The sequence below is a fragment of the Pomacea canaliculata genome, linkage group LG12, assembly GCF_003073045.1.
Source record: "Pomacea canaliculata isolate SZHN2017 linkage group LG12, ASM307304v1, whole genome shotgun sequence".
NCBI classification, from domain to species: Eukaryota; Metazoa; Mollusca; class Gastropoda; order Architaenioglossa; family Ampullariidae; genus Pomacea; species Pomacea canaliculata.
In genome coordinates, this window is record NC_037601.1 from 12,432,355 (window position 1) to 12,447,862 (window position 15,508).

Genomic DNA, 15,508 nt, shown 5'->3' on the forward strand with positions numbered 1-15,508 from the left:
TTCATTCTCTTTACCGGAGCCCGACTAATTCACTTATCGGTGTTGCCCCCCGACAGATCAAACTTTGACATTTGGCTGCCACTTCAACTCCGCGCCAGCGACAAACGCTCCACAGCTTCTCCCCCCTTAGCCGAGGAGGGGGCGGAGTTTGCCGGCTTGTCACTCACGTCCAACAAGGCGTGGCCTGGGCTGCCGAGCGCCAGAACTAATCGATAAACTGGTTGTACATTGGCCTGACGCTGCCCGCGCGCGGAAGGACAGACATTTCACGCCTGGCCACTGTTTGTAGCTACGGAAACCAGTGATTGGCGATCCCTTCTGTACACAGACACACACACAGACACACGGAACCACACACAGACACACGCACGCACATACTGAGACATTTACACACTTTATCCACGCACGCACGCTTAACTCGTCAGTACCTCCCTCCTCCTCCAACACCTGAGCACCTCCCTTCCCTCCTTCCTACACCACTCCCTCGTTTTCATGCACTTGTAGCCAGCAACTACTAGTTACAACTACTAGTTCTAGATTTGCCAGCGGGGGAAGATTGAATATTTATGAGAGTCGCGATAGGAAATATGAAAACACACGTCCCATATCTCCCCCGGCTGGCACGGAAGGGGGATTTGCAGAAGGGTCGGCAATAGAGACACGCGATTCTTCCAGCACACAGCAAGTATAATTTACCAAAGCGAGCCGACCTCTTGCCAGAGAGGCCCAAGCAGACGACATTTGTCGGCCCGTGTCGGCGGAAGCGGGATAGCGGGAGCTCTCTGACCCTGCGAAAATTTTCCCGACTTCGCGCGGGCGCCCGCTGTTCCCTTGATTTAGCAGTCGGCGGCCCAGTAGATTCCAGGAGGGGGGGTGCACGTGCAAGAAAGAGCGAGCGAGAAAGAGAGTGAAGGCGAACGAGACTGGAGGCAAGGCTGTGATGCCATCGTGGGTTTTGCTCCGGATGTTGGTCGGTCAACGTTAGGTTTTTGGGGGAGAGAGGGAGCGAGAAGAGAAAGAGAGAGGAAGGAAGAGAAGAAAAAAAAAACCTGAAAGTTTTTTTTTTTGTGGGGGGGAGGTAGGAGTGGAGATTCATGTTGGTGTTAAAAACACTGAGGTGGACAGTGGACAGGGTGTTGCGGTCAGTGAGGACTCCTGTTCGTGAGTGTGTGTGCGGTTCGTGTTGGCTGGACACAAGACCTGAACTATCATCGCCATTGTCATCGGCTGACTCGTCTTTGCGGATAACCATGCACGGGTAGGGAACAGACTTTTTCATCCTTGCTGAGAACAGTTAAAACCCACCAGGTCTTTGCAACCTCGGTGAGGGGAAAGGAAAAGAAGAAGAAAAATATTTAAAAAAAGGAGGAATTGCCAGAAAATATTTTTCAAGGAAACTGCTTGAGGAGAGAAGGGCCGAGCCTTGCAGTGTCTTCGAAAGTGGACCACAGCACCCGGGGTCGATCATCGCCATGTCGTATGCAGCTCATCTCGGCTTCCAGGCAACTCCTGGAGCTTTGTCACAGTCACAGGTGAGTGAAAGCACAGGTACATTGTTTAACAGAGTCCACTTTTTGTATTGTTTTGGTATCTGCTGAGAGAGAAAGAGAAATAGGGAAGATATAAATAGAAAAGAAGAAAACTTTACTGGACATGCGCACACAGTCTCTCTCACACACACACCCGCACGCATGCACTCACAGATGTATGCATACTTACACCATATTTTCTCTACATACATGTATATACTGAAAGATGTGCGCGCGCACACACGCCATGATTTTTTTTCTAATTTTATTGTCAGAAGCAAGTTTTTGTTTCGATGAGCCTGTTACTCTGTGTGATTATGGGGTTGAAAACACTCGCGAGACTAAATGTGACAAACACTCACAGCCACTGTGTCAAGTCCCCACAGTTCAAAGGTTCAAAGGCTAACATCGCAAAAACAAGCTTCAGTTAATTGTTCTCAGTTAAATACAACACAGCTACTTCTCCCTTCTAAGGTGATTCTTAGACACACCTTTTGTTTGTCTGCGTGTCTGTTTTTTGTTTTTGTTTTTTGTATTGTTTGTGTAACCAAGACGCGAAAACAATGCAATGGTTTTGTTTACGAGCAATCGTCCTCCTTAGACTGCAATTTAGCTTACTCCAACAACACAGCATCATCTTCACAACTGAGAAAAATTATTTGTAGGATGATGAATCGCAATGTATGCGAAGAAATTTATTTATTTGCTGGTTGTTGTTTTTTTTTTTTTCTTTACCAAAGCGAGTTAGAAATAGAAACTAACAAAGTCCTTATAGTCTTTTTTTGCTTTCCTAATTAAATTGATAATAAGCAGAAGCATGTTTACTTCGGAGACTGTGATCTGGTCCAGAATTTTGAAAGACAAGTTTTCCCTTTGTCCGAAAGTCAGATTGATGATGATGATGATGATCATGAAAAAACAGTCACTGGGGGGAATAGGGATTGGTGTGTTGGGGCTAGAGAAAACGAGACAACCGATCTTTGTTTCAGGACTTGCATCTTTCTTTCTGCTGTCTTGGTTTTAATATGTTTTTAACACATTATATACAGCATGTGATTGTAAGAGGGGACTGCGAAAAGTTATTATTATTTCAGGAGAGGTAGTTTTGGTACAGCAGATGTTGTGATATTTATATATATATTATCTTCATGAGAGAAAGGGGTGAGTGCGTAGAGATATTAACATTTTGCATGAGGATACTTTGGTCTAGCAGGTGTTGTTTAATTAACATTAATGACAGAAAAGGAGTGAAACTACTTCAAAAGCGAGCATTGGAAAACTTCGAAAGGAAGCTGAAAGCTTTACATTTAAGACAATATCAGATATTCAGGATTACTCGGAGAACGATTAAAGAGCCCACACATATACATGTGTGTGTTTTCCAGTTTATTTTTCTCCCGGTCACAGTACTTTGCAAAGAAAAGAAAACTGTTAATCCAGACACCTGCTTTTGTGGAAGAAAGAGAGAGAAAGAGAAATGTAAAGTGGCTCAACTGTGACGGAGGAAGTTGGGGGAGTGGGGAACTGCTAAATTGCCGTTACACGGAGGAGAAAAAAAAAAAAAAGAGAGCTGGAGAACGGGAGTGAGGGAATGAAGCGAGAGGCCGTAAAGAGAGGTATGGTTTAAAACTGTGCGCGGCCCAACATAAACATTTTTAAATCACCGCCTGAGAGCCAGGAATGTCTATTTAATCTTTCCCAAAGCGAGGGCCTGAGAATGATAGTAGTGGCTGTTTTGGTTTCAGCTTCTTGGGCGCCTGTGTGCGGGCTGCTCGTGCGTGCGTGCGTGCGTGTGTCTGTGAGAGAGAGAGTGGGGGGAGAGCGAGTGAGGTAGAGCTAGCAGGACAGACAGAGAGAAATTAAGAGAATGTCAGTAAAGAGAGAAGAGAGATGAACTGAGAATAAGAAACACATTGCACACGGGCCACGAGTGTTGTAGTAAGTGTTCTGGAAACAACTCTGTCGTCACCGTTGTTGTACTCATTAAAATTAGTTTTTGTTGCAACCTTTCGTTTAAAATTCACGAGGGCTTTAACGTTGGATTAAGGAGTTGGTTTAGGGTGTTTAACATGCCACTAGATAACTCGTTAGCGATACTGAGTTTATTGCTAATCGAATAATTAAAGAAACAGCCTGGAAGGTCTGATTTTTATACCTCCAAAAATATTTTGCTGTGCTTCTTAATCGTCAGTTGACATAAATTCTTTTGGAAGGAACCATTATATGGCAGGTTATTCTACTATGAGGTAAAAATATTATTTAAATATTTTAAAACAATAATAATATACTAATAATTCAAGCGGTGTGCCTGCCTCAGACTTGTAGTTTACAAATAAACCAGTAGCTTTGTTGTGAACAGTGCAACATATTCCAACTATTTATTGGAAGCCCATTGATGGTGCCCGGGAGATCAACTTGATAATCGTTTTTATTACTAAAATATTTATTTTCCAGGGAGTGCGTATTGGTGCTGCGGATTGTACTAGGGTGTGTGTGTGGAAGGTGAATAGTCACAGGAACACACGCTCTCAGTCTAATTCAATCAAAACTCAAATTCGTTCATCTTCGTTTATTAATTAAATGATAAGTGGCCTTTAGCAATTCCTTTGCTGGACATCAGAAAGAGTCATGGACTTTGCGATTACAGGTGAACAGTGAATGTAACTGTAGCCAACAGCTGGGCACGAAAGACATGGTGTTACAGGGTGTTACGGGTGTTACAGGTGTTACAAGGTGTTACAGGGTGTTACAGGGTGGCCAGTGGAGGTCAGACGGTGATGGTGAGAAGATAGTGACAGGATTAACAGTAATACTCCTTATTCCTCACTGGCATACTTTATGAAGCAGGTCTCTTCAAAGCAGTTCCAAACTAGCTGTTTGTTTATTTATTTATTTTACAATCTTTGACACCTTTTCACGACATCATCCGTTTCATCATTTTGTAGATTTTAGCATTTTTAATGGCGAGGAAGGCAAGATGGCTTATCTATACTACACATCTGGTCTTGATGGCATGACCGCTGGTATCTCATCATCATGTCATATAAGACAGCTGTGCCATCTACAATCGCATGTGTGTATGAAAAAGGCGATGTATGAACATGTGAGCAGCGTGCCTCAGGCTCGTAGCATCTAGAGATAACCTGTAAGGACCACCCACACGAGGAGGAAAGGATGTAGAGAAATCTGTATGTTATTATAGCAACAATATTAATGTAACTAGAGAGAAGGAGAAATCGTAATATTAACATCTGTTTCAAGAAATCATAGGAAAAATAATTTACTAGCTAGGAAAATAGAACTGTCGTGGTAGTGAGGAGTAGAATAGCCCCACACGATGTTTAAGGCGACGATGAAATGAATTTATCTTCTCACTTTCATCACAACTTTTCTTACCCTCCTACAAGTTTTCAGTCGATGACATGATGACAGACTCGCGTGTGGAGAAGAGTGAGACAGAGAGGACTTGTGCAGACACGCGAACGCTAGGAATAAACTGATAAACAGATAAACATAGAGTGTAGACAGAGCGATAGAGAGATCGACAGATATAAACTGACTGGTAGACAGATCGATATATCGACAGACAGAGACATAAAGATGGAGAGAGAAAGAAATGAAGAGAGAGAGATGGAGAGACAGGTTGAAACATGAGACGGTGAAGACATACTTGATAATATTACATTCAGTATACAGCAAATGAAAATCTGTTTTATTGAGATTAATTGAAGATAGCTTATTATTGACAGTTTGAAAGATTATTGGTTGATTGACAGATGCTTCGTCAAGATGATCTGTCCAAACACTGTTTTGTAACTTTAAAGACTCCTCATTACAGGTTGTGGTAGAGAAGTTATCTTCAACTGACTGTAGCTATTTGCACTTGCTTGGTTCCAATTAGTTAAATTGTTTTCAAACGACAGAAAATTAAATAATTCTTGCTAATGGTAAGAAAGAAATCGCTAGAAACATCCATTATGCGCACTTAAACCCATTACCGGAGAAAACTGCTTGACGACTCCTCAAGACTAATTATCTTTTTTTCATTATTATGTTGAAACTTATTTTCACCGCGCCCACATTATCGAAGATGACTTTATTGCAGGTACCATCTAGTCCATCCACTCCAACACCAGGCAGAGGTTGCTGTGAGAACGGGAGACCAGTCCTGACCGACCCCACACAGGACAGTCCGTGTGTTCGTGCCAGTACAGCTCGGCCTTGCTGGGGTACTCTCGCCTACCCGGCCTGACGTCGGCATTGTTTCCTCCGGGGGCGTATTCTCCTGGGGCAGCTTCGCAAGGCTACACCGTCTCGCTGGGGTCGGAGGGCTCAGCCTTCTACACACCATTGGTAGGTGGCCTGTCAGTTATTCCTTCCCTGTCGATCATCAGCTTTTAGTTTTTTGGCGGGGTGGGTGGAGGGGACAGATAGAAAGAAGGAATTTCTTAAGGCTGACGAGAAATTATCCTTAGTGGAAAGAAAAGAAAAGAAAAAAAGCGATGGCATGAGACAAATAAAGAGAGAGATGAGTTCAAGCAAGAAGAAAAGGAGGGATGAGATAGTACAAGGATATGTTTGGTGGTGGTGGTGGGTAGACGAAGGAACTGGAAGACAGGAGTGATAAGAAACATAGCATACCCAATGCTGACGTCACTTTGGTACACATCTGTGTTTTTTTTTATAGGGGAGGGGAGTAAGGGCGGTATGTGTGCGCCTGTGTGTTTGCAGTCATTCAACCACATCGCATACCGTAGTGCATCTGTCTCCTTTCCCTCCCAATACCTCTGGGACCTTTATCGTTATCTTCGTCTCTAAAACACACGCAGACAAATTTATAGACGAGAAAGAAATAAAGCCCTTCCTTTCATATTCATCGTCTTATAATAGCGTCCTCAGGTCTTTGAACGCGTAAAGGTTCCCCCCCGCCCAAAAAAAGGAAAAAAAAACCCTGGCCAGGTCCCTAGCTTTCATAAAGACTATTATCCTCCCTGTAAAGGCTCGGCCGTCCAGCGTGATACGGGCAGTACTAGGGACTAATGACCGGCCGTAAACTCCAAATTCAAGAGAATATTCCTTGTGGTCGCAGGCGAGGGAGGCGAGGAGTGGCTACTGCATGCTGGGAGCAGGCGACGGCCACAAGGGGGTGTTGAGGAGGTGGGTGGTGGAGCGGTAGGAGGGGGGTTGTGGAGAGTAGGTTGGTAACAAGGTGTGTTGGTAGCCTCGTGTGTTTAGTGTACTTATCTGTGTTTCATTTGTTCTTTGTCTCTTTAACTTTTTCATTTTCTTAATGCCCGAAGCACATCCTTCAGTTGCTGTTGTCTGTTCTCTCAGTCTCAGCGCTCTCTCTCTCTCCTGTCGCTATTATAGTGAGGATTGGCTGTCCAAGGTTCAGATGTCGTTTCAGGCACACTATTATTTCTCTACACGTGGCATCTATTTACAGGGCTGGCTGCTTTGCCGTGGCTATAGCTTTCTTTTTTTTTTTTTTTTTTTTTTTTTGTCTGGCTTGGGATAAAATACCAATTACTCAACCTTTCCCCAACACCTTTCTCTCAACAATAATTGTTCTCATTCCACCAATTCTCTGAAATGTTTGGCATTTATTATCACTTTAGCTTACGACACAATAATTCGACACTCATAATACTCTGAATTTTTTTTCTTTATCTTCTCTAATGTATACGTCAGTGCCATGGGTGACTTCTGTACATAAAATAAGTGCGGTTCGGTGGGTCACCTGTACAGACAGGACTGAGCGTCATGGGTTCAAATCTTGTCTCAGGCACAGTTCTTTCTCAGCAACTCGCACCTGTTTACAGGGTCGCTGCTTTGTCGAAATATGACTTAGTGGCTGGTTCAACATAAAACACCAATTCCCCTACCCCTACCGTATATAAAACGATCATATTTCAGTGCGTATTTAATAAACACCAGCTGAACCACCCCGGCTTTGCATTTCGCAACCTCAAAGTGGAGGGACGAGGAGTAAAATCCCGTTAATACTCTTCAGCTCAGAGGTTTGAACAGAACAAGCCGCGGACATGATTAATTCTCTGTACCTTTTTATATCCCATCTTTTTATCTTCGGCGGCTTGTAGCAAGCAGTTTCTGCCAATCCTGTCGACGTCTGTCATCTCAGGTGGCTGCGTTTGAAGTCGCCGACATGTCCCTCCAACAGGGAAGTCAACAACCCTCCTGGTCGTCAAGTCCAGCTGTACAAAGTTGTGGGCGCAGCATGAATAAACTCCCCTGAATTAAAAAAAAGTAAATGGTTCCCTCCCCTTCAAATGTCACCAATTACCTGGAGTCTCACCATGGTGAGAGTACTAACTGACCGGTCAACTTCGAATGTTGAGACGGAAGGAGTCGCAAATCCTGGTTTGTAACCCCGTTAACGCTCGCTGGAGGGGACACTAAGGACAGTAACTGGCTGTATTTTAATTATGTGAAACATTTCTCACCAGAGAAACATTCTTTTTTATCTCTTTAAATGTTATCGGCAGTGTTCCTCACAACAGACATCGCCGGATGTCTCGAGGACAGGTTGCACTGTGGTCGCGTGGCGATGTGATCTTGGCCAGGAGTTGGGTAGGAGATGGGAGGCACAGTTCACCTCCCGATTGCACAGCTGGGGGAGCAAACCTGTCCAGTTTCTGGGACGTATAAAAAAATTGGGTAGTTTTGCACCCGGTTTTCTGAGAAAACACAGTAGGGGAGGCAGGGTTGATGGGGTGGAGGTTAGTGGAAAATGACATCCCTTGCTGATAAAGCTGTCCCTCCGTGTGAGGTCTTGGCGAGGGGTGTACACGGTCAAGGATGCTTGAGTTTCGCAGGTCAAGGAGTTAAAGAGAACATTATATACCATCTTCCTTCTCCTTCACCCTCTGTCTCTTCTGCATCGTCGGAAGTATGACCAACTGTAAGCTAAGAATAGCTAGATCGTATTTGTTACTATTGTCTATGGATGTACACAAGTTGCTGTGTAAATATTTATGTATTTGTGCATATGGATGTCACTATGTATGTATACAGATGTATGTATGAGAATAATTGTTATGCCATTAAATCAACATCAGGATGTTGCCGCCAAAGACTGGCTAAATGAACGGGATTTTTTTTAAAAAAACAATAAAGCGCTAATTTTTTTGAGACGATAAAAAAGAATATAGAACCAAATGATGTAAGAGGGCTAGCACTCGACATGGCTTCTTTACCTCCCTGTTTTTTTTTAACTTGTTTTCTTTTTGTTTTATTTGTTTGTTTTGTTTTGTTTCTTCCTTCCATAGCTGGCCTTTTAACTATTTCTTCCTTTTCTCTTTCATTTCGTTATTTCTTTCATTCGTTCTCCCTTTCTCTCATTTTCTTTCGTCCCTCCTTTTCATTTCCTTTCTTACTGAAGAGGCTTTACAGGTTTACCGCCTCCCTGACGCGAGAGCCCCTCCCCTAGCATTACACAGTTCAAGCCCTTGAGGCTGCCAAACAAAACCTTTGCATATCGCACCCCGAGATGCCTACAACGCCAAGTCCTGCAGGTGAAAAAAAAATTAGTGTCTATCAAGCAACAAGGACAGGACAAGATGAAGGATGGCATGCACAGTGATAAACTGATGTTTATTGCAGGCTGCAAGCGGAGCGAATTTGAGAGACAGCACGGAGGCGTGGCGATCTTTGACACAACCCTCCCTCTATGACACAACGGCCATGGGCTTTTATCCATATGGAAGGTAGTGTTTGATAGAAGGATGGTTATGTTCGGTTCAATCTTGGATGACAGGTAGAAAGAGAGTGAACAAGTGAGGGAAAGAAAGAGAGAAAGAAAGAATGTATGTCGAGCAGAGAAGTAGTGATGGACAAAGGAAGTAATTGTAATCGGTAACACATTTCATTACAAAATATGAATCCATCTCACCCAAAATGATAAAAAGTGACTGAGTACTCTCGTAAATATTTGTATCTATCAGTTATTTCATCCACATATTTATTCAATAAAAACAGAAAATACATAATAGACAGTTTTCAGGTTTGACTGTTGCCTGCACAGATAATAATTGCATAGATTATTGACCATTGACCCATTGACCTGAACTTTGACCTACCTAAGTCACTAATGTTGACTCTAATCATACAGTTATGGTGGCCTGGACCTCAACGCTCGTCGCAAGAACGCTACCCGCGAGAGCACCAACACCCTGAAAGCCTGGCTGCACGAGCACATCAAGAACCCGTACCCGACGAAAGGCGAGAAGATCATGCTGGCCATCATCACCAAGATGACCCTGACCCAGGTGTCCACGTGGTTCGCCAACGCCCGGCGCCGCCTGAAGAAGGAGAACAAGATGACCTGGTCACCCAGGAACCGCAGCGAGAGCGGAGAAGACGATGATGACGATGAAGATAAGGCCGGCGATGGTGACATCGATGACAACGACAAGAGACTAAATCGTGAGTGTTGTTGCTGTGAAATTGTATCCCTTTCCCCGGTCAGTACATTTGAGAACAACATCCTGATGGGACTTACATTCATCTAGACTCTTTTTCCCACAAATCCTTTGGTATGTGTCAGTTTTAGTCCTCCATGACGTCACTACATTCCTCTTCTCGAAATTTCTCGCGAGAAACCATTAGAAGTGGAAGAGTTTGTCCCATGTTCTCTCTATTCTCACAAGTGCCCGTTAACACTTACTTAAAAATCCTAATGAGGTGCATTTGTTTTTTCTATTGACTGGGTAAAACTAAATTGAAGATGCTATTTTCCTGAAAGATGTCAAACTCATGACGTCACGATTGTCCACAGATCCGCCATATTTCTAAGCTCTACCACTGACTGTAAGCTTTGACAATCGTAAACACACCCACATACAATCTTGATATTTATCTTCGCTGCATCAGTGCATGGTGATGTTTGTATGCATACATCTCAAAAAGAGAAAGGGGAGAGCATTCGCCCAAAATCGTAGAAACAGAATCTTGCACCGAGCCTCACCTAGTCATCAGAAAAATAAATTGCACCCCACTAAACCTCTCAAAGTTGCAGGGGTCCTTAATGCATGGGAAGAAGATACCGAAGCTTATTCAAACCTGCCCCCGGGGTAGAGAGCGGGCCTGGAAGCAGCGTGGAAGAGAGTCTCCTGCTTGTTTCTCGCGCTTCCATCGAGTGTTTTTCATTTAAAAAAGGCGTGATCGCTTTTAATGGGGGAGGGAAAGGCTAGTCGGGGTGGTAATTCCCACTGTGGCATCCCAGAAGGCCTAAACAGAAATCATCTCTCTTCCGGCAGAAGCTTCAAAAAGATTGAAGACACATCTTCTTCATTAATTTATTGGAGAAAAGTTACTTTGTCCACTCTCTCTTCTCGTCCGCTAAACTGTGTTGTCTGTTTTCTGCCGTTGCTGTCCAGCTTACACCTCCCCCTTCTCCTCCTACACACATTCCCCACCAACATGATTTTCAGCAACTGTCAGTCCTTTCAACCTTTTAACCTGAGTATATGCGCGAATATCTTTCCCACAAGCGATGCCATTGCCAGCAAGGTGGGGGGTCTGGCAGTACCAGTGTGTCACAGACCCAACAAGCTTCCGCCAAGCTTCCAGCAAGAGAGAATCTATAAACACAGTGATCCGTGAAAACGGCGACAGAAGGAGGGAGGGGAGGGTGGGGATCGGGACAAGGGGGGAACAGGAGTGTGTGGGTGGGTGGGTCGGTGGGTGCGTGGGTGAGCAAGATGAGTTGTCGGGCTCACCTCGCGGCTTATCGGCATCTCGTCGCCCTGGTAATTGATCGCGAATGTAAGCAAAATGCTACACTGCCAATCCCAGCATGCGGGCGAGCGAGGACCTGTCAAATTGTTTGTTTTTGGGATTAAAAAAATGTAATAGTTTTGTTAACGCTTTTAGTCACGAAACCTTAAATTTGAAGTTGAATCTTGCTTGAACGTCTGAAGAAGTTTTTATTGGCTCTTCACGTCCAAAAGAAAGTTAGTTCCGTCATATTTGACTGCTTTATATATATACTATTTATTGCAATCTTCTTCGTACATCTTTGCTGGGTCAGCTTGCTCAATATTCCTTTTGTTTCTTTGTCCTTCTTCCACACACTTCTTTCTCCCTACCCCCTCTCTCTATCATTCACTCTGAACTTTTTTTGACGAATCCATAAAACGAGGGTTATTTTTTATTTATTTATTTATTTATTTATTTTTTTTTTTGACTTTGCAGAAAGAAACTCGAGAGAGGAAGAAATTGATGTGGAAAACACTCACACAACTTTGGACCACCACAGTGATGGAGGTTCTCGGAAGCCTGGTTCAAAACCCGCTCTGAACCACTCGGTGGAGACTGACTGCATCTCCCCAGCTCCCAGCATCGGTGAAGACTCCAGAAGCCGACTATCTCCCCCTCAGTCACGTGACTCGTACTCCGGTTACAACTTGGAGGGTCACACACCCAGCGACTTTGACGGCGATCAGCAGAAGCCCAAAATATGGTCTGTCAGTGACTTCCTCTTGCCTGGCAAGATCAACAAAGTCAGCAGCAACAGCATCAACAGTCATCCCAACCCCAACAACACCCTCACCACAACCACCAGCACGACCCCTATCAGCAATACCATCAGTAGCAGCAGCACAGACTACAACAACAGCAGCAGCAACAAGACCAGGAGTGATCCCAGCAGCTGCAGGGAGTCTGGCATGAAGATGGACACCATGCGCTGTGTCCCCATCTCGCCCAGCTGTCCCGACTCCGCCATGGATCTCACCGGAAAGACAGTCGCCGTCGCTGCAGCAGCAGCCTCCGTAGCAGCTGCAGCAGCCGCCGCCCACGCGCACGCCCACGCGCATGCGCACGTCTCGGCCCTGTCTGCGCGCGGCGCAGCCGGCGGCTTTTTCCCGCCGATGACGTCACTTCCGGCGCCGCAGCACCTGGGCTCGTACCAGTCGGCGCTGGCCAACTACGCCGTCCACACTACCCACTCGCCCTTCGCTCTCGCCTCCGCGGCGGAAATGAGCAAGCTGGTCATGCGCCCTATGGCCACCAGGCTCAGCCCCTACAGCAGTCCCAAACAGGCTCAGGGGTTCGAGTCGCATTTTCCTCCCCCGCGTGACTTCAGCGTCGTGCGAGAAGGGGACTGAACTCACGGTGCTCGTGCATATTGGTGAATGACAATGAGGCAATGTCAGTGCTTTGTTAGAAGGAGGAAGACAGGAAGGCTGACAAAACTGATAACTGTAGATGATCGTCAGTCAAGTCAGAAACTCTCTCAGGCGTTACCTCACAGGATAGACTTTTGAAACGCTTTAATCTTTTGCCTAACCTTGCAAAAGAGTTGGAGAGAATTAGTGAAGAATGTGTGTGTGTGTTCTTGCTTGGAGATAGAGAGTGTGAGAGAGATGAGAGTGAGAGAGATTGAAAGATCTGACGCTTTCTTTATAAGAATCAAATGATACATAGAAGGCGATACAACAGTCAAAGGAACAGAAGTTTGAGACCTGAAGTCTGGACAATCAGTCTCACTGTGCTTCAGACAGAAATGGCTGCAAGTGTTGTCTTGATTGCAGAGTCTCTTGCTCTCCAGGTTACCCTGAAACCTTCTGAAAGCCACGCAATCATTTCCTTCAAACCGAAGACTGTTGTTCTCTGGACCGCCAATGAGCACTTCATTAACTGAAAAGACAGAGAAACAGAGACAAAATGAAAAACAGACCTACCTTCTAGAAAAGTGTTTGACGGAGGAAAAAAAGATGGTCAGACTACTAAATCTGTTTGAACGGGTTCATCAGATAATCATCGCCACCCTTCCACCGCCACAAAAAAAAAATAAATAAATAAGTAAATAAACAAATCCCATTTTTCATCGCAGAGATACCACAAACTGAGAATATTCATCCGCTCATTGCATATTATCGCATGCTAATACTGTTTTCAACATGTTTCGATGTCACGCGTACATAATTTATTGTCTCATTCATCAACACTGTGGGTGTTAAAGGCAGGATGTCAGCTGACTGCGACATTTCCTACCCTGGGAAACTAATCGTTTGATCTCAAAAGCTGCTTTTGCCTGCTTTGTGTTTCCTTGTTTTAGTCCCACTTTCTGAGTAGAGTCCCTTTGTCATTAAACATGGACGACACGCTGGAAGTCGCTGATGTTGATAATGATGTGTAAGAGATGATTAGTGTATTTGATTGAGGTGCTCGTGTTTTGCAAATGTGTATGCATGTACATGGATGTCAATGGGTGTGTGCTTGCGTGCGGGTATGTAAGTCTGTGTGCGTGTATCCGTGTGTGTCTGCGCGTGCGCACGTGTGTTTGTGTGTACATGCACGTCACATATATAGTTACTCGCAGACTTCCAGCAGAGGCTATAAATTCATTAAAGAAAGTGTAATCAATAGAAAACAACAATGGAATACTTCATGTTATCTTCTAAAGGACAGTTTATTTCCGGTATTAGTACTGTCTCTCCGTTTCTTTGCGTGATGAGTAATGGATGAAATCCAGTTCAGAAGCTATTCATAGTCTTTTTTTTATTTTATTTTTTTTGAAATTTGTAATCGAAAACTGTTATTCACGAAAATACAAGCAATGTTCACCTGTTGAGTTCAGGGAGTCGATAACAGGGATTTTGGTCTCCATGGTTACCTGGCTGCCTGCGTGTTTGTCTTCGTTCGTGTTGTTGTTGTTGTAGTAGTGGTGGTGGTGGTGTGTTTGCTGTGGTATGTGTGTGTGTTGAGTGTGCGCGTGCGTTGCTCCGCTGAAAGTAATTTGACGATGCTACTGAATGTTCCCTCAAGATCTGTGTTAAAGTACACACCACTACTAACACAAGCATCCTTGTGGGAGCCTGCAAAAAGATTTTTAAAAGTTCTTCAGTTAAAGTAACCTTCCAGCTTCCAGTCCCTATCTTTTGCATGTTGCTTGGTAACTCACAGCTTTCTGCACACGACTATACCTATCTCGATGCCTTACTTTGCTCAATGAAAAGTTTTACAAATTTAATTTTGTGTATAATTTTTTGGTTTCTTTTTTAAAAAAAATCTGCTTAACTTGGTTTTGCATGAAAAGGTGTGTGTGTAGAGGTGGGGGTTGATGGCGGATGTGAATGAAAGGTTGGTTATAAGTAGGGAGAAGGGGGGAGAGGTTTCAGAGTTTCAAAGCGAGGTCAAGAAAGATTACAAAACGTCTCTGAAGAAGCTGGCCACACACAAACATCCTCCGTACCATAAGCAAAGAGGTAGACTTGTAGTCGAGACCTTATCTTCCCACTCCCCCTTCCCATCACCACACACACACACACACCTGATACACCCTTCCCGAAGTCCGTCGAGAGCCTGCCCTAATCTCGATCAAAAATCTCGATGGCAACCGTTTCCCAAGCCTCATTCACAGCATGCTACACCGTGTCTGACACGGAGCCCAGCAGCGCCCAACAGACTTCAGGTGATTTACAATCGTCTGACCGTCTACAAGAGTCTTTTAGTGGAAATAATTTATGTTAGGTGCTCTGAACGGCTGAGGCTTGGCGCAACCATTGGCAGCTTTGGATCCTTGGGGATGGTATGAGAGAAAATTCCTGGTTGGAGGATATACCACGTGTATTTTAGATATACCACGTGCATTTAAGGACTGACGTGGACAAAATGTAAAGATGAGACATGGAGTACAAAAGTAATGTATGGGATAATTAATGGTTATAATAGCCACGTTCTGTATAAACTTACAGGATGTGTATGGTTCCTGACACTGATCGCTGAATTCAAGTTTATCACATGACTGACACCTACTATTTTTAAGAAGTAGCAAAAAACTCAAGTTCTGTCTGTATACACTAATATCTTTCATCCTTTTACCCTGTCTTCCTTAAGGAAGGAGAAGCAGGACTCCGCAGTACCTTCTCTGTGAAACCAACAATGGACGACTGAGAGATTCAGATGTCCTATGGAGGAGGCTCGTTCTAACATTAAACCGCTATCACGATGCT

The 15,508-nt window shown here is 44.3% G+C and overlaps 1 protein-coding gene across 1 annotated transcript; it reads left to right on the forward strand.

Annotated features, from left to right (window-relative positions):
- The first annotated feature begins 1,472 nt into the window (after nt 1–1,472).
- On the forward strand, nt 1,473–13,932 carry LOC112577376 (iroquois-class homeodomain protein IRX-6-like). The gene is given in 6 exon segments (XM_025260439.1): nt 1,473–1,532; nt 5,635–5,701; nt 5,704–5,882; nt 9,153–9,256; nt 9,661–9,974; nt 11,745–13,932. Coding segments are annotated over 6 exon segments (1,638 nt in total). The 3' UTR covers nt 12,659–13,932.
- The last annotated feature ends 1,576 nt before the right edge of the window (nt 13,933–15,508 follow it).